The sequence below is a fragment of the Ailuropoda melanoleuca genome, chromosome 8, assembly GCF_002007445.2.
Source record: "Ailuropoda melanoleuca isolate Jingjing chromosome 8, ASM200744v2, whole genome shotgun sequence".
In the NCBI taxonomy this organism is placed as follows: Eukaryota; Metazoa; Chordata; class Mammalia; order Carnivora; family Ursidae; genus Ailuropoda; species Ailuropoda melanoleuca.
This window is the reverse complement of record NC_048225.1, coordinates 125,877,923-125,895,411: the sequence shown is the minus strand read 5'-3', so window position 1 is coordinate 125,895,411 and position 17,489 is coordinate 125,877,923. Positions and strand designations below refer to the sequence as shown.

The following is a 17,489-nucleotide window of genomic DNA, read 5'->3' as shown; positions in this document are numbered from 1 at the left end:
AAAGCTGAAGATACACAGGAAAAGAACAGATGTTGCTTAGACATCTAGATTTTACTTGAGAAAACTAAATGGAGACATTACAGGAGAAGAAAATACTAAAAAAGTACATAATACATTTCNCCGAGTGGCAGCGCTCTTACGCAGGGCATCCCGCCGGGCCAAGAGCTGCAAAAATCAAGAAGAAACTCATGGTCAGCAAAGTGGACAAATATGGACATATGCGATTCACTGCNCAAACTTCCAAGTAATGATTCTGTATCAGATATGGAGCTAATAATATCTACTTATACTGCAGAAAAAATAAGACAATCATTCACTTCATTAGAAAATGTAAANCTCAGCTTGGTTCCCGAGCCCCTACCCCTCTCTGGGCCCCAGAGCACACGCAGGCAGACACACGTGCGGGGCTTCCGACATACGCTATCCCGGAGAGCTGCGATGTTCTCGGAGTCATAGTGGTCACTGTCAATCAGCTTCGTTGCATTATTGTCCAAGGTCTGGAAACACATACAATAAAACCAGACTGGTTTTCCCTCAGTGGCCCTGAGTAAGGGGCTACCGTTTGGCCAGCTATTTAAAGAGGAAGCATAGCAATGTAGGAAGAGAGCAACTTGCAGGATCAGAGATCTGGGACCTAGTTCTGATTTCTATTACAAATTTTGTTTCAAAATGTATATTTGACAAGTTAATTACCCTCTTTTATACCACAATAGTTTTATATCTACGTTACAGTAAATGAATTTTGATGTCACTTGAAGATGAATATTTGATCTGTTCTTAAATTTTTTTAAGATTGTATGTATTTATTTATGAGAGAGAGAGAGAGAGTGAGAGCAAGCATGTGCTCAAGCGGGAGGAGAGGTGGGGAGGAGAGGGAGAGAATCCCAAGTCGACTCCGTGCCGAGTGAGGAGCCCAGTTAGGGGCTCAATCTCACAACCAGGAGATCATGACCTGAGCTGAAATCAAGAGTCAAAGGCTTAACCAACTGAGCCACCCAGGCACTCCTATTCTTAAATCTTTAAGAGGAAGCATTGTGGATATAGACATGTCCAGTGGCCAGCCTCTCTCTCTCTCTCTCTCTCTCTCTCTCTCTCTCCCTCCCCCCCTTCTCCTGCCCTATCTATTATATATATTTATATCTACATCTATATCCCTAGGCTCATAGGAAGAAGGGTCAGAAATTTTTACTCCAGGGACGCCTGGGTGGCTCAATCGGTCAAGCATCTGCCTTCAGCTCAGGTCATGACCCCAGGGTCCTGGGATCGAGCCCCAGATTGGGTTCCTTGCTTGGCAGGGAGCCTNCTGCGATGTTCTCGGAGTCATAGTGGTCACTGTCAATCAGCTTCGTTGCATTATTGTCCAAGGTCTGGAAACACATACAATAAAACCAGACTGGTTTTCCCTCAGTGGCCCTGAGTAAGGGGCTACCGTTTGGCCAGCTATTTAAAGAGGAAGCATAGCAATGTAGGAAGAGAGCAACTTGCAGGATCAGAGATCTGGGACCTAGTTCTGATTTCTATTACAAATTTTGTTTCAAAATGTATATTTGACAAGTTAATTACCCTCTTTTATACCACAATAGTTTTATATCTACGTTACAGTAAATGAATTTTGATGTCACTTGAAGATGAATATTTGATCTGTTCTTAAATTTTTTTAAGATTGTATGTATTTATTTATGAGAGAGAGAGAGAGAGTGAGAGCAAGCATGTGCTCAAGCGGGAGGAGAGGTGGGGAGGAGAGGGAGAGAATCCCAAGTCGACTCCGTGCCGAGTGAGGAGCCCAGTTAGGGGCTCAATCTCACAACCAGGAGATCATGACCTGAGCTGAAATCAAGAGTCAAAGGCTTAACCAACTGAGCCACCCAGGCACTCCTATTCTTAAATCTTTAAGAGGAAGCATTGTGGATATAGACATGTCCAGTGGCCAGCCTCTCTCTCTCTCTCTCTCTCTCTCTCTCTCTCCCTCCCTCCCCCCCTTCTCCTGCCCTATCTATTATATATATTTATATCTATATCTATATCCCTAGGCTCATAGGAAGAAGGGTCAGAAATTTTTACTCCAGGGACGCCTGGGTGGCTCAATCGGTCAAGCATCTGCCTTCAGCTCAGGTCACGACCCCAGGGTCCTGGGATCGAGCCCCAGATTGGGTTCCTTGCTTGGCAGGGAGCCTGCTTCTCCTTCACCCTCTGTCACTCCCCCTGCTTGTGAACTCTCTGTCTCTCTCAAATAAATAAATAAAATCTTAAAAAAAAAAAAGAAATTTTTACTCATATTCATTCATGAACTCCTCAAATTGTTAGAACTCAGGATGGATTAAGTGATCAAGAATGGGAAAATAATCTAAAATATATGAAAACATTTTATAAGCAATAACTTATTTTACACTGTTACCTTTTACCAATGAAAATCAACAGAGCAAGGATATGGATGGATAAGGGACCATATTAATCTCCATATTGACTGAAGAGTAACAGATAGGGCTTGGAATTCTATTGCTATGGATGTTGCTGCTGCCAGTGGTAGTGCATGTGGGTTAAAAGCCAGCACCAGCCTAGAGGACAGCCAAAGACATACAGTACATTGCACCAATAAAACCTTCCCACACTTGTCTGAGCCCTGCTTATACATTGACCAGTTTCTGGGACATCGTAACGTAGGGCTCACAGGAAAACCCTGGTCGCATTAGATGAGAAACAGAAAGCTGAAGATACACAGGAAAAGAACAGATGTTGCTTAGACATCTAGATTTTACTTGAGAAAACTAAATGGAGACATTACAGGAGAGAAAAATACTAAAAAAGTACATAATACATTTCAAACTTCCAAGTAATGATTCTGTATCAGATATGGAGCTAATAATATCTACTTATACTGCAGAAAAAATAAGACAATCATTCACTTCATTAGAAAATGTAAATGTCTAAAAATCTTTAAAAACTTTCTAAATACGCTTTGTGGAATAAGAAATGTGATAATAAAAATGGGTATGATTACTTTTCTGGATATTTTCTCTTTTGCAAAGAACCCTCATGTTATGTCTGAGAGTGACAGGTGGATCTCTCTAAGGACAGTGTTGTACGAGGTGACACAAACAAACATGGCCCCAGCGCCCACACCAGAGCCCCCTACTCACTGTGATCTTCTCCTCCTGGGCGGTGAAAGCCTCCTCAAAGTCATCATGCTTCTGAAGAAGGGCTTCCACGCTGCCCAGGGAGTTCCCCAAGTCCTCGTTCTCCAAGAAGGCCTGTAGAAGACAGAGACACATCTCAGCTCTTCCTCGTTGGTGAGAAACATTGCTTTTGGAACGTCTCTGAGGCAAAGACTAAGGATGGCAAGGAGATGGTGGGAGAGCGAGGTGGGATTGGCCTATGGCGGGATGGTGGGGAGGGACCAACCTCGAACAGCAAGAACTTCAGACGCCTCCCCAATCCTCTCACACAACTTTATCACCTTTGTCTCTGGTTCTGTCCACATAGAATCGTCCTGGCCAATCCGGGCACCATTCTGAGCCCCCAGCCCTGTCTCAAGGGGACGGCTCACCCCTCCAGGAAATCTCTGGTTAAGCTTGCCTGACTCAACACAACTTTCTACTCCTGACCCCTTAGCAATGTGATGGATACTCATCTGGCCTACATTCAGGGGAGGTTAGTGCTTCCCCGCTGCGCACCCAGGTATCCTTCCAGGCATCTGCTCGCGAGCGAGGGAAGTGTAGAAGCCTCATAGGAAGGGCCGGTCGCATCTTCTCCTTGTAGATCACCCTCCACTCCCTGGGACAATCTCCAGCCCACGGGAGTGGTGGCGAGGTGCCGATGGTAGTCATGTGCTAAATGAGGGGTGGGAGAAATGACTTCCGGGCACTCACTGAGCCCCTGCTGTTACCTCTTGTCTGCTCATCCAGCTGTCCACTTGCTCACTGTCACGATAGAAGAGGTGCAGATACATGCACTGCAGATACTGAAGCTGCCGCTGGTCCCACAGCCCCAGCAGGGCCGCCCAGTCGTTGGCCAGTATTGTCATCTGCGGAGAGGAAGAGACAGTGTGAGCATCTAATAAATGCAAGGCCTTTGGAGGGATGCATAAAGGAACACGAAGCAGGCTTTTCTCTGATGACATGGAGGTCTGAGTGAGTATCATATTATTAGGAGATCAAGGGGGGCTAAACAGGTACCCAAATTTCACACATTGCAGCAGAAAATGGGATCAATGCATTGCAGGGCTACAATAACACACTTAGTATGTATAAATGAAGAGATGATGAATTCTGATTGGAAGACGCAGGGAGTAGGAGTGTAGGAAGTATCGTATCAAACAGAGATTTAAAGGGTGGGTAGAGGGATCAGGATCGCAGGAGGACATACCAGGAGTGCACAATGACTCCAATAACACAATCGTTAGATTATACAAAGTGCTCCAGAGAAAAGCGCAGCGTCTAAAAAAGGTGGAGGCTTGATGAAGTTTATAGGGCCCTTAAATGATCAGACTGAGAAGTTCGCATTCTCTTCCCAAAGCAAATAAGAACCACTAAGGAGAGGGGAAGGTGACATTCTCAAACCCATAAGAGCCTTTGTTCCTGCCCACACATCTGCCCAAGAAATTCCAGCTTATTAGCACCACTGCTGTGTTAAGCCCATCAAAAAGGCAGCACGGGTCCTCGGAATCCCAGGATAACAGGTATGTGGGCAAGGATTTAAGTTTCCTTTGGCAGGAAATTGTTAAAAATAAAAATCCATATTTGATTTTTCCCATGGAGTTCTGGATGAATTCAAAATACAGCCAGCTCAATCCCACCCAGCCGCCGGCACTAGCAGCTGTGCTTGAAACCTAATGACAAATCTTATTTTAATCATCATCCCAAGGAGTTCCTGTGACCCTGTGACTGAAGGAAAATCTCTCAGGACTCAAGGGGTTGAGGTGAGTCCTTTAGATCCAGGAGATTAGGAGGACGGCAAACCTGATTGTTGAGTTAGTGGGATTCTGACGGTTTAAAGCTTTCCTGTTATCGAATGTAGATCGGAGAAACACCGATATAGGAAAATCAGTGTGATTTGAGGTTGTATAGAGGAGAGAACAAAGCCAGCCATGTGCCAGTCCTCTTAGGGACTGCAAAGAGGAATAGGTGCAGTCCTCCAAGAATCCACAATCTAGAGGTGAGCACGGAAGGCAAGGACAGAGCATGTGTGACAAGGCGCAACGGTATGGAGGTTTCAAATTAGGTAGAAGGCAGGTTGATGAAATCAGGTGGGTTCAGGACACAGAGGCTCAGGGGTGAGGAAGCACACATCACGTCCTGAGAATTGCAGATAACTCGACGTAGCTGAAGCAATATGTGAAGGAAAGTTGGGATACGTGAAATTTGGGTCACTATTAAGATGTCGATAGGACTTCTCATCCTATTCAGAGATTATCATGTTATTATGAAATTAAGTGGGGCTAAATAGGTATCAAAATTTCACACACTGTTGAACAGGATTACCTTTTCCCGAATTTCATCAGAAGCTTCGTGACCAGCGTCCAGCAGAGCCTGACCAGTCTCATCAGCAGATTGGAATCGCTCATCGTAAGAGTCGATCTCGTGCTATGGCCACAAGGCAAACTGTCTTACAGGGCAGCACTCTGGGCCCTTCCCTCTTCCGCCCACGGCATAGGGGGGGCTCTTCCTGTCTACCTTGTGCTGCCGATGCCTGTCCAGCAAGGCCTCCCCACTAGCCACATCTGCGGGCAGTTCATCAGCACTGATCAGAGCGGTCTTCTCCTTCATCCAGCCTGAGAGCTCCTCATAGTCGGATAGGAACCTCTGGTACCTGCAGGAGAGGTAAGGTAAAGGACGGGAAGGAGAAACCAGGTGTAAGTGGACTTTGACCAAGAGTTAGGGTTGTTAGTTTGAGCTGAGACATGCAGGGTGCCCTGCGCCCTAACCCTAACCCTTCCATCCCCCTGATGGCTTCCAGTTCCTTTCGTGGGGCAAGTGGGCAGGTTGTCCTTCACTCCAGGCTGCTGACTCCTGGGATGAGAGTGTCATTGTGGGATGAGGCACATGGGCATTGTTTCTCCAACATCACAAGGTTACACCACTCCAGAGACACTTGGAGTGGAGTAAAGTACTCCCAAAGAGACCAATAAATAAGCCATGGCTTATAAATAACAGGGAGCATCTGGCAGGAAAGGGGACCAGAGTAAACGTTGGGAGCTCTCGTGGGCCTTAGTTCACCCTTACCTCAATTACTAAAAACAAAACCACTAAAACGGTTACCTGTTCAAATAATTAAATGCTCACCTGTTAATTTAGAGTTGTAAAAGTAAGATAAACACTGTTTTCTGGTCTTTTAATGACTAACTATCCACACTGACTAGTGAAATGATACCCAGCTTTTTGGCAAGCTAGCCCACACTCAGGAAATAATTCTAGATTTACTTTTACACCCTTCAGCTTGGAAATTTATTTCAGTTCCTAGGCTAGGGCTGGGGATTTGGAGGTTTCTTCAGCTGCTTTTCCAGGTCCTTGGGCCCCCTGATAGCGTTCTACAACTTTCTAAGTAGAGGAACACCGATGGGGTGCAGTGCGGGGAGGTGTTATGCTGGGTGTTACGTCAGCCCGCCCAGGACTTCTCTTAACAAATAAAGCTTCTTTTGCCTCTACCATTGAGTAGGGAGGAGGGCTGGGTCCCTCATATTTGATTCTTTTCACTCTTTATTTCTGCTTTTGATGTTATATCCAACTCTGTAGAGATAGAGCAACAGAAAGGAGGGATTTCCCACCCATAGGAAGCCTGCAGCTTCGCGTATCTGTTGGTAGCCAAGGCTCGAAGGCGTTCCCAGTTGGAGACCAGATCCTTTTTCATCTGTTGGATCTGAGATGCCTCTGGAGGATGGTAAAGCATCAGCTTGTCCGCTTTGGCACATAACTCCTTCACCTTTAGGATGAAAAAGAAACCTAGTGGGAAATCCAAGCACTCGGATTCATCCTGACAAAGTTTTATGGGAGAGATCTGACAAAACAACCATGTGAATACTGATAACTTTATATACTTACATTGATAATTTTATATGAATCTGTTAACATACTGTATCAGCAATAATAATTTACTGACCACATTTATCTTATTGGGTGCTTACAGCTCGGCACTCCACATGCATTTACCCATTTTATCGTCTTTTTAAAATAACACTCAGAGGTAGAAACTAGGCTCTTTCCCACTTTATATGAAAACTGAGAGGTCAAGTATTTTATTTGCTCAAGGTCATTTAGCTACTAAGTGTCAGAAGCAAGGTTTAGGGGCACCTGGGTGCCTTCAGCTCAGGGCGTGATCCCAGGGTTCTGGGATCGAGCCCTGCATCCGGCTCTCTGCTCCGCTGGGAGCCTGCTTCTTCCTCTCCCACTCCCCCTGCTTGTGTTCCCTCTCTCGCTGGCTGTTTCTCTCTCTCTCAAAAAAATAAATAAAAAGTCTTAAGAAAAAAAAAAAGAAGCAAGGTTTAGACCTCAGACTATCCTTCACCACCCTCTATACTGTTTCCATAAATACTGTTGTAGGAATCAGAGAGACGCTTTTGCCCAGGAGAATGTCTGCTAAGAATTCCAGCAATACCAAACCATTCTGAGAACAATTCCTAAGGAGCAAGGCCACGGGGCAAAAATGTGGATATGGGTGACTTTCCACATGTTACCATTAGTGCTTTCATTATATTTAACTATAATCAGGTGTTGTCTAGGATTTAAAATTTCATTATCATCATGCATCAAATTATGGGATTTTATTATTCATTATTAGGGGAAAAAGACAAAATACAAAAAATGGAGCAAGAAAGAAAGAAGAAGAATAATGGGATGGTTTTCAGAAACTGGCTCTTGGGACAAAGCTATGGTCAGGGGCAGCATGTGGGGACCCTCAAGGGACCAACTGCATCGTCCATCCTCCAGAGGAGCTAGCTGAGGTTACGGGTGATGTTGTAGGGGGAGGAAGCAAGAATGAGAGCCGGTCAGAAGAAGAGGAGGGGAAGGAGGAGGACAAGAAAGAGAAGAAGAAGGAGAAATTTCTTCCCTTATCTACTGAGGGAAGGACAAAAGAAATAGGAATCAGCTGGAGCTGACAGAAGTGTGGTTTGACAAGGGGAAAGATTCTCTGACTGCAGGGACTGAGTGAGATTAGGAAAACATTCTTGGAGGTATATTTTTTTTTAAAGATTTTATTTATTTATTTGACAGAGATAGAGACAGCCAGTGAGAGAGGGAACTCCAGCACGGGGAGTGGGAGAGGAAGAAGCAGGCTCATAGCGGAGGAGCCTGATGTGGGGCTCGATCCCATAACGCTGGGATCACGCCCTGAGCCGAAGGCAGACGCTTAACGACTCTGCCATCCAGGCGCCCCTGGAGGTATATTTTTTGTTTTTAAATCATGAAGTACATCACAAAAAAACACAGAGTATATAAAACATGTATGCATATTTAAATAAAAATAAAGGATGTCCAAAGTCCATGTACAAGTTATGTACTAGAACAAGGAAGTATATTTAGGAATAGGAATTTCTCTTTTTTCAAAATAGTGAATATACTGCATCCTCTGGAGGCAAGGGACCCATCAAATGCCTCTTCCAGCCCAAGAGTCCAGCCAGGCTTCCACCAGTGGCTTACCTTGTCCTCCATGACTGCGAGGTTCCTCTCAAGGCCCTTGTGACTATGAAACAGGGCCTCAGAGCTAACGAGGTCTTTGCCATAGTCCTCAGAGGTGACTTGAGGCTCCTTCTCCTTGATCCACTGGATGGCTTCAGTCACGTCCCTGCCAGACAGCCACATGAGTCCCGACAAAGAAAACGGCAGGCATTCCAGGGCAAACAACACACGCAGCAAAGACCACCCTGGCTCACTCAGCTAGCAGTTACCTTGATTTCCTACTCCCTAGCAAAAAGTAATGTAGTTTTTGCTTTTAGTGGTTTCCATTGAGATGTAGCGGCTCGGGCATTATCTGGTCACCGGGCCTGTAGATATTCTTCCCATGCATGACTCAGCTCTTACTGTCTTTCTTCTTCCCTCTCAACCTTCCACCCCTTTCCAGTTCCTGGTACGCGGCCCTCGTCTGCAGCGCTTCCATCACTCATCCATCTGTGCTGGTTTTACTGCTTTGCGCTCCAGTCACCACACACTTGGCTATGGGTCGGTCACGGTTGCCTTAACTCCACTCCCCCTTGCTGCCTTAAGGGCAAGCACATGATTTACTTTGGTTTGAGATGTTGGCCACTAACCGCTAACAGTAGCCAGAGGCTAGCCCAAGTACAAGCATGCCGATCTTACAGCGTTTCCCGTAACGTGTTGGCCAAAAGCATACCTTCTGAATCGCTGGAGTTCTGCAGCGCCGGACAGCGTTTCCTGTCTCTGCAGAGCCAGATCCAGGAGACGCTCCCAGGCGGCGTTCACCTCCTGCTGCTTCAGCTTGATCAAGGGCAGCTCGGGATGGTTCTCCTGTAGGAGGCAACCAGGGCTGGGGTCAGGCAAAGGTGAGCCTATTCCAAAAACCACTGAACACTTTTCATTTCGCACTGGTTCCTACCTTGCCAGGCATGGAGAATGACCGTTTAGCCAAATACCAATCTTCACCACAGCCCTGTACCCTGGCTTTACCAAAAATCTAGAGGCCAACTCGCCAGATACCGTAAATATCTTTTGCTCACAGCACTGGGGCAGACTATCAGCACAGATTCCTCAGCCATGATGTTATTTTCAGAAGTCCACCTTGTCGATGCCTGCCAAGTCCCCTGAAAACCCAGGAAGAAAAAATTCCCTCCGTGAAATAGGACTTTATTTTCCAAAACTGTACTTCTGTGGTTCTTAACTCCTTTGGGGTCCTGACACCTTTGAGAATCTAATGAGAGATGTTTCCTTCTCTTTAAATTTTCTGCAAAATTAAATATGTGTGCATGTGTGTATAATTCCTCACATACGCACACACATTTAATTTTACAGAAAATTGCATACATCCTTGCAAACGATTTGAAGCACCGAGATTTATGAATACTAGATTCAGTTAAAGGCATCAACCTATTTTGACACTTGGCAATTTCGAGCAGTTCCTATTTGTCCAAGTCGTTCTACTCCTTCTGTCCCTGTCTCCTGGAATTTCCATTCCCATTCTGAAGCTTCTCCAGACAGAATTTTCTGCATTCTCCTTCCCGAATGTATGGCCCTTTATATTTGTAGCTGTGTGGGTTCCACTCCACAGAAGCAGAGGACACGCTCTGTATTGGATTAATCCTTCCTATGGGAGATCAGATAAAATGCCGTGTTATTTTGCCACGAAGCCCTCCTTGCAAGAAGGGAAGTCCATTTCCTCAGGCTTTGGATCTGGGTTGGCCTATGTCTGGCTTACCACAGAACGTGGCAGAATTGAATGGGAGCTCCTGCCCCTTGGCCTCAAAAGGCCCTTCAGCTTCTGTTCTTACTTTTGGAACACTGACTCACACACACACACACACACACACACACACACACAAAAGCTCTGAAAGTGAGAGTCAAGGCCCGCAGCCATGGGAGCAAGGCCATTTTCGACCCTCCACTCCAGCTAAGCCACCAAATAACAGCAGCCACTTAAGAAAACCAGGTGGGATCAGGAGAATCGCCTCGCTGAGGAACTGAATCCGGAAAAAAGAAAGTGTTTGTTGTTTGAAGTTGTGTGACAATGTGTTCGATAGTGCTGAATAACCGAGAAACTTTCACAATGAGACAAAGCTGGTGGAGAGAGAAAGTTTAGAGATTGTTGGAAACGTGACCTGAAAAAAAAAACTGCGATACAGGTGACTTCCCCTGCTCCAGTACCCGTTCGTCCTGAGCCTCGGTTCCCTTAACACAGGAGCCTTCCTGTCCTAGAGCTGAAGTGTTGATGAAACCAACTGGCAAAGCACAACGGCCGACGGTCAGAGTTTCTAATTCCCTCATAGCACGCAAAATCAGACTGGCTCCCCATTTTCCTGCATATCCTAGGGTTACTTATTCCCACACCGAATTTTTGCTCAGCTATTGAAAATCTATTTAAACATTTTCTTAAGTGAATGAAAGCAAAACTGCCCCCCTTCTCCTTTCTCCACTCACAAAAAAGGCATGCATAATGGCATCACATACCTTATGATAGCCCACCATTATTTTATATTCTTTGCTACTTTATTCTGGTTCTTCTTCAGGGGGACAGGGTACAGTGTCAACACGGGTGATGGGTGCCCGGGAGTTACCGGGTGCTGGGTCTAGTTCCCCTGCACACGTGCCCGTGCACACCCACGTGCACTGTCTCTCCCGTTCGCACCTCTATTTCCATGGACTGGCAAGCGATGGACCCACACAGGAGAGGAAACTGCCCTGGGCGTGTTACCATGGGGATATGTATCCCTGTTTTCTCACAATGTCCCATGTCCTTCGTGTTTTGCATATCAGAACCTTTGCCCTGCCCTGACCCTTTGCTCCCCACCTCACCTCGGCGCACTTGTTGGCATACTGGTTTATTCCATCCACTTTCTCCTGCCGAGCATCCAGTTCCGCCTGGAACTCCTCGAACTTCTTGTGCAGAACTTCTGTGCGCTCCCAGTCCTCGCCCAGCTCCACTGACGTCACAATAGCCTCCTGTGGGTAAGGAAAGTCGGCTGAGTCACCAGCAAACAGTTTCTGCAGTTCGAATGCCCAAAACCATTGCCTGCACTCCCAGGAAAGCTCAGAAGGAGAGGCTGGTGGAGCCTGGGAGAGACCCTTCAGGAAAAAGCTGGAAGCAGGAGCGCATTTCCTGAGAGGGTACCCTGGTCCAGGGGACATGACTCTTCTGGGTAATCCTTCAGAAAGACCAGGGACATGGCTGGTCAAAGCTCCTGGAAGCACCCTTTTGTGTTCGGGAACGTGAAAAATAAATTCATCCTGATCCCACTCAATTGAACACACTGCGAATCTGCAAAACCGCGTGCTAAGCACTTACGTGGGTGTATCTTCACTCCTAACTACAGGATTACTCCTCAAGTGTTTCCAAAAATAGAAACCTCCATAGTTCCAGGTACTGAGCGGCCTCCCGTAGGAAGAGAGCAGGCGGCACTCTCCGCCTGGACCAGCGCAAGAGCAAATGCTTAGGAGGCGGAGCTAAGGGTCATGGCAGGTAGACGGGGACAAGCCTAGGGCACCCCCACACACACACAACGTCAGTTATCTCCAGGATACCCCTAAATCTTTGCCAGAATTGCTTCTTTCAAGGAACAAAGTCCAGGAACAGACACCCTGACCGCTTTCCCAGCATCCTGCGTTAGACGGCTGGGGGTGCCAGGGACGGGGGGGGGTGGGGGTGGGAAGTGCTGCTTGAGGCCTGTGGGTCCCCTACCTTGTCTCCGATCCACTCCAAGATGTCAGCGCACTCCTGCAGGTACTGCTGAAGCTTCAGGGCCCGCAGCAGCAGGGCACCCCTCTCCTGCGTCAGCTCCAGCAGCAGGTCCCACAGTTTGTGCAGCTCTTCCAGATGGGCCTTCGGGGGGAGAGGCAAAACGGCTCAGGCAACCTCCCTGCTGGAGCGGGTACGAACGCCCAGACGCGTGCAGAGACAGGCCTGGAGAAAAACTGCGTTCTCTCCTGCGCTAACTCCTCGACAGATATTTAAAGGAGGAAATCGACATGCATGGGAGTAGCTGTTAAACCAAACCACATGCATTCTGCCATAAGAGGGAAAAAAAGGTAAAACTGCTTTGAGGCTTTAGAGGATGAAATGATTACAAACAATAAGACAGGATGGAATAAGGATTCATGTAACAGTGCTCAGTTTGTTGAATTGAAGCTTGAGCAACCGATAGGCTTTTGACAGGGAGATGACAGGTAGAGAGTGGGTGTTCTAAGTACTGGCAAGTCATAGAAGAAATGGAGCATGAACTGTTTGCCAGAAGGAGTAAGAGCTGTGATGTTGCTAATTTATGTTGGAAATTAGAGGCACCCGAGCTATATGAGAATTTTGAGACTATGCAGTTGGAGGCTTTGATGCCAGGTTAGTTTAGGAGATCATGGATTACATAACTTGTCAAACTGAAGGTACTCTCTGTGTCGTGTCCTCAAGAATCTTGTCTTTTTCCACTACTCCATTGTCTACGGTAGCCCGCAGACCACAGTTCTCTCTGAATGCTCTGGTGCTGTGGTCTATTGGAGCGCGGGGAGTCTGAGAGTTGTGAAGATGTCGCAAACATTTCTCAACTCTTTTAATTAATGTAGGGGATTGGTGGCCCACAAAGCCGCAAAAAATATCAAATTAATTTCTGTTTTATATCAATACATGAGTTTTGAGATTTTTCTTCTTACAGACTCTTCATTAAGGTTCTCTTTTGGTTAAAGTCTGTATTCTCTGACCATATTTTTGTGACAGTAAAATGGACTAGAATTTGTACTCTTAATGCGAAAAGACCAGACCCGATTTTTAAATATGTCACATAAATTTGGTTTAAGGATTTCAAAAATACTTCAACGGTAAAAACAAACAAACAAACAAACAAACCCAGTCGTGCAGAAAAGATCCTGAGTCGACTCTATCAACACAAACATTGGAAGAGTGTGTGAATTACGTCAGGAAAGAGCTGATACATTAGTAATGGATTTCAAAGTGGTGCTGGTCTTCAGTCCTCAGTGTTCAGGGAAGATCTGCTGAAGACCAGGGATTTTAGGAGTTTTCAAAATGAGCAGAAGAGTGGGGTTTGAGAATTGTAATATTAGTCACAGCGGTTGGGCTGTGAAGAAAAAGGTATCACAGACAAGGGAGAGATATTTCAGAGAAGATTCACACAGCAGAACATCTCTTGTTTGGAGAATCTGAAGGACAAGGACTCTGAGGTCAGAAGAAATCATTAGAAATGACATTTCGGAAAGCCAGTTCATCTGGGACACATACAACTGGGTTGAAGAAGGCTTGATCTTGAGCCAAGTTATCCTGCGGTGGCCAAGGAGGACCGTGATGCTATCCCAGGATAGCTTTTGTATCATAGCTCTCTTCTCCCTGCCCTAGGGGACAGGAGGACGTCTACCATCTTTCCTGGCCCATCCCCCCGGAAGATAAGAGTCAGGAACCCCAGCTCCAAGCCAGCTACATCAAGATTTATACCTGGCATAATCAATTAAAACTCTGCTAACGTAGTCAACAATTGGAAACATCTCTTACAGAGCCCTCCCATACATTTACCTTGGTGTCCTCGTGGGCAAAATGCCCCTCAGCAAATCGGACTTCCCTGATTTCTTCCAGTTCAGGAATGACCCTTGATTTTGCTCGTACTTCTGCTTCGAAGGATTCATGTTTCAGGTACTTGCCCTGAAGTTCAGAAACCAGAAGTTATGGCTAATGAAACCTAGCGTCCCTGGGCCATAAAGGGGTCCTTCAGTCCCTTTTCTTACTTTTGGGCAGAACTACTTGTTTCACAACCTAGATAAAGTGATAACCCATGACCAGAGCTGGAGAGGTCACATCCTAAAAGAAATGGCCATTTCAGGCCAACCCAGGATCAAAGTCAAGGGCCACAGAGAAATGTTTGGTCCTGTGTCCATTGACTTTGGGGAGTTTCCAGGAAATACCCTGTTATTTTTAAGTCTCAATTGCCCTTGGTGAGAATGAAAAGATGTCCCACATTTGTTCCTCTTCAGAAAACAGGACGGAAGTGCTATGGAAAGTTGAATGCAGCGAGAAAGATGATTATTACAATAATGGCTTTTTTAAATTGAGAGATTTCTGCTTATCAGATAATACTGTTGTTGTCATATAATAGATATCACTTTGTTCTTGATCGAGGTGCTTCCTCTCCAACATCAATTACCCCTATTAAGCAGGTAACCCTTTCTTCTGGTCATGGCTCTGTCACATGCTGTACTAGATGGAGGAGAGGCACCTCCACCCATGCTCTCCTCCTGACACCTGTCATGTGGACAGAGCAAGGGCACGCATAGCCCCTTGGGAGAAACCTGGGAAAAATTCCACTGAATTCCTATCCTGAGCAGAGTGGAAGCACTGACGTTTCTTCACAAAATATTAAAATTGCCTGGTGTGTCATAACTTCTTCGAACTCTCAGTCACTGTTATGCCCATAGCTTAACTTCAGACTAAGAATACATTCATGGAGTGAGTTTCCTCTGTACATAAGACACGGGCTTAAGAAGTCAAAGACACGAGCCTTTTAGAGGCAGAATTATGGTCCCTAACAGGTAATCTGAACTTCCTATGACATTATGCCCTGACAGTTAACTAAATACGCACTTTCAGGGGCGCGTGGGTGGCACAGCGGTTAAGCGTCTGCCTTCGGCTCAGGGTGTGATCCCGGCATTATGGGATCGAGCCCCACATCAGGCTCCTCCGCTGTGAGCCTGCTTCTTCCTCTCCCACCCCCTGCTTGTGTTCCCTCTCTCGCTGGCTGTCTCTATCTCTGTCGAATGAATAAATAAATAAAATCTTTAAAAAAAAATATGCACTTTCATTACAAGAACGTTTCCCTCCCTGGAGAGCTCAGAGTCTGCTCTGGGGGAAGTCACAGGAGCAGAGTACCTGTATGTTAGTTGGGTCTTCATAGCTCCTATCATCTACAATCTTGAGTTTCTCCAAGATCCACTTTTCTAGGTCATCTGCATCCCGCCTGAAAACCTGGTAGTGATAGGAATCTTCAAGCTTCTGACCCCTCTCGGCCACCAGCTCCTTGAACCTCTTGTAGCGAGTCAACACCTCCTGACGCCTTTCCTGGATCTCCTCTGCTGTTTCCAGCACCTTCGGTCCACTGCTCTCCATAGCCTGAAAGTCAAAAATTTTCTATCTCTTGCTGGTTCTCAAATCTCTGTGATGTCCCTTTTCTATGTCTCAAGACGTTTACTCATGTTGAACTTACATTCGGATGTCTTGCCTATAAAACCTGTTGTCACAAGGGGTCTAGGATGTTTACATAATTTCAACCATAGGTAGTTAACCTTTAGGCTAATAATTCTTTATCATTCAGAACATTTTTCCAACTTTTCACATAAATGTGTGACAACATTTATTAAGTTCCATAAATAGAATTTATTTGGATGAATGATAGGAGACAAGTTTAAATTAGCAAAATCACACATTTCAGAAGGATAAAAAAGAGATGTGATTTTCTTTTCTTTTCAAAGGCTGAAAAAGTGTTGACATGTACAGATCATTCTGAATTTAATCTAATGAATAATTAAACATGGTTTGCAATAAACTTGATGATTGACATACACAAACATTTGGAAATTTTTTTTTACACAAAATATAGTTCATATATCATTTACCCCACAAACACTACAGATAAAAATTTCAGCACATCCTTTATCCAATTATCATAAATCTCAAATTATTAGCATCTCAGTAATTGGCTTTTGCAATGTAAAACATTGTACCGTTAAACAACGTAAGTGGGATCTGACCTGTTTGGGGCAGTAGCCTCCCAGCTCTCCCTAGGGCTCACCTTCCTTCATCCAGATGTGGGCACAGTCTCTCTCAGCTTACCTCAGCCAGAACACTGAACACCAGGTTCAAATTTTAATCTTCTTCCTCCCAAAATATAATTGCTACTCTGTGGACGGCCTTTGCTAGTCTGACTATGGAATCAGATTATTCTATGGAGACCCAAATCCTTCTTGAGTATTATTTTTCTCCAAGTTACCCACGTGTTCGCTATACGAACCCACGTAAACAGGTCATTGCTAGATTCTGATGCTGTGTATCCACAGGCCATTCTTTAAAGTGAGCTATTACGAAAAGAGTTAAAATTAAGCTTCTCTACTTCTTAAAAGCCAAGAAACAATTCTTAGAGATTCTATCCAATACAGGGCACAAAGTTCAAAAGAGACAGCTTTCCTAAAGATTTCAGGGACAAATTGTGCTACAAAGAATTCCGTACTCACGGTTTCCTTTGGAAAGTGTTTCACTTTTCGGAAAGGTCAAGAACCTGGCAAGATAAAATGTATCCAAAAGAGGGAGGAAAAAGACAGAGAGAAAGAGAGACAATTCTCAGGAATTTGTCTAGCCTTCTTCAGGTAAAGATGAAAGAAACGTTACATATGTGAAAGAGTCAAAAAAAAAAGAAAAAAAAAAAAAAACTTGGGCCCTGAATCCCGCCAGCCACAGTCCACGTTATCTTCAGAAGACAGGCTCAGCTGAGGGGGCTGCTAACTTGCACGGATGCTGGGTGACTCAGCGGTTCAGAGGGACTGGCTCTGAAAGTTTCTAAAGGGGACCTCATAAAACATGAAAGTCAGGTTTTTAAATGAAAAATTGGAAAGAAAAAACACAGTTATAGACGTAAGATAAAGAGGTGTGTTAAAAATCTGTCGTGTGTCTCTGATCAGTCTTAGATGTCGGGTCTGAGAATAGCAAATCAGGATGGGATTCTGGATCACCCAGTCTTTGCACTCTGCAGAATGACAGGAGCTCAGGGCACACATAGCTTCTTGTTCCAACCTATCTCTAGGAAATACAGCTCGACAACTTCATGAAAATCCAGCTGCTGATTTTTAACAACC

At 45.3% G+C, this 17,489-nt stretch overlaps 1 protein-coding gene across 1 annotated transcript in view; it reads right to left on the bottom strand.

The window, feature by feature from the left end:
* Positions 1-17,096, bottom strand: part of SPTA1 (spectrin alpha, erythrocytic 1) — a 68,622-nt gene extending 51,526 nt beyond the window's left edge. Inside the window, exons 1-13 of the mRNA XM_034667678.1 lie at positions 16,872-17,096; positions 15,514-15,753; positions 14,167-14,292; positions 12,337-12,477; positions 11,454-11,600; positions 9,322-9,455; positions 8,631-8,775; positions 6,761-6,915; positions 5,670-5,805; positions 5,478-5,579; positions 3,884-4,021; positions 3,138-3,248; positions 420-497 (exon numbers count right to left, since the gene is read on the bottom strand). Coding sequence (XP_034523569.1) covers positions 420-497; positions 3,138-3,248; positions 3,884-4,021; positions 5,478-5,579; positions 5,670-5,805; positions 6,761-6,915; positions 8,631-8,775; positions 9,322-9,455; positions 11,454-11,600; positions 12,337-12,477; positions 14,167-14,292; positions 15,514-15,750 — 1,650 coding nt within the window. The 5' untranslated portion in view covers positions 15,751-15,753; positions 16,872-17,096. The remainder of the gene's footprint in view (positions 1-419; positions 498-3,137; positions 3,249-3,883; positions 4,022-5,477; positions 5,580-5,669; positions 5,806-6,760; positions 6,916-8,630; positions 8,776-9,321; positions 9,456-11,453; positions 11,601-12,336; positions 12,478-14,166; positions 14,293-15,513; positions 15,754-16,871) is intronic.
* Between the last annotated feature and the right edge of the window lie 393 nt (positions 17,097-17,489).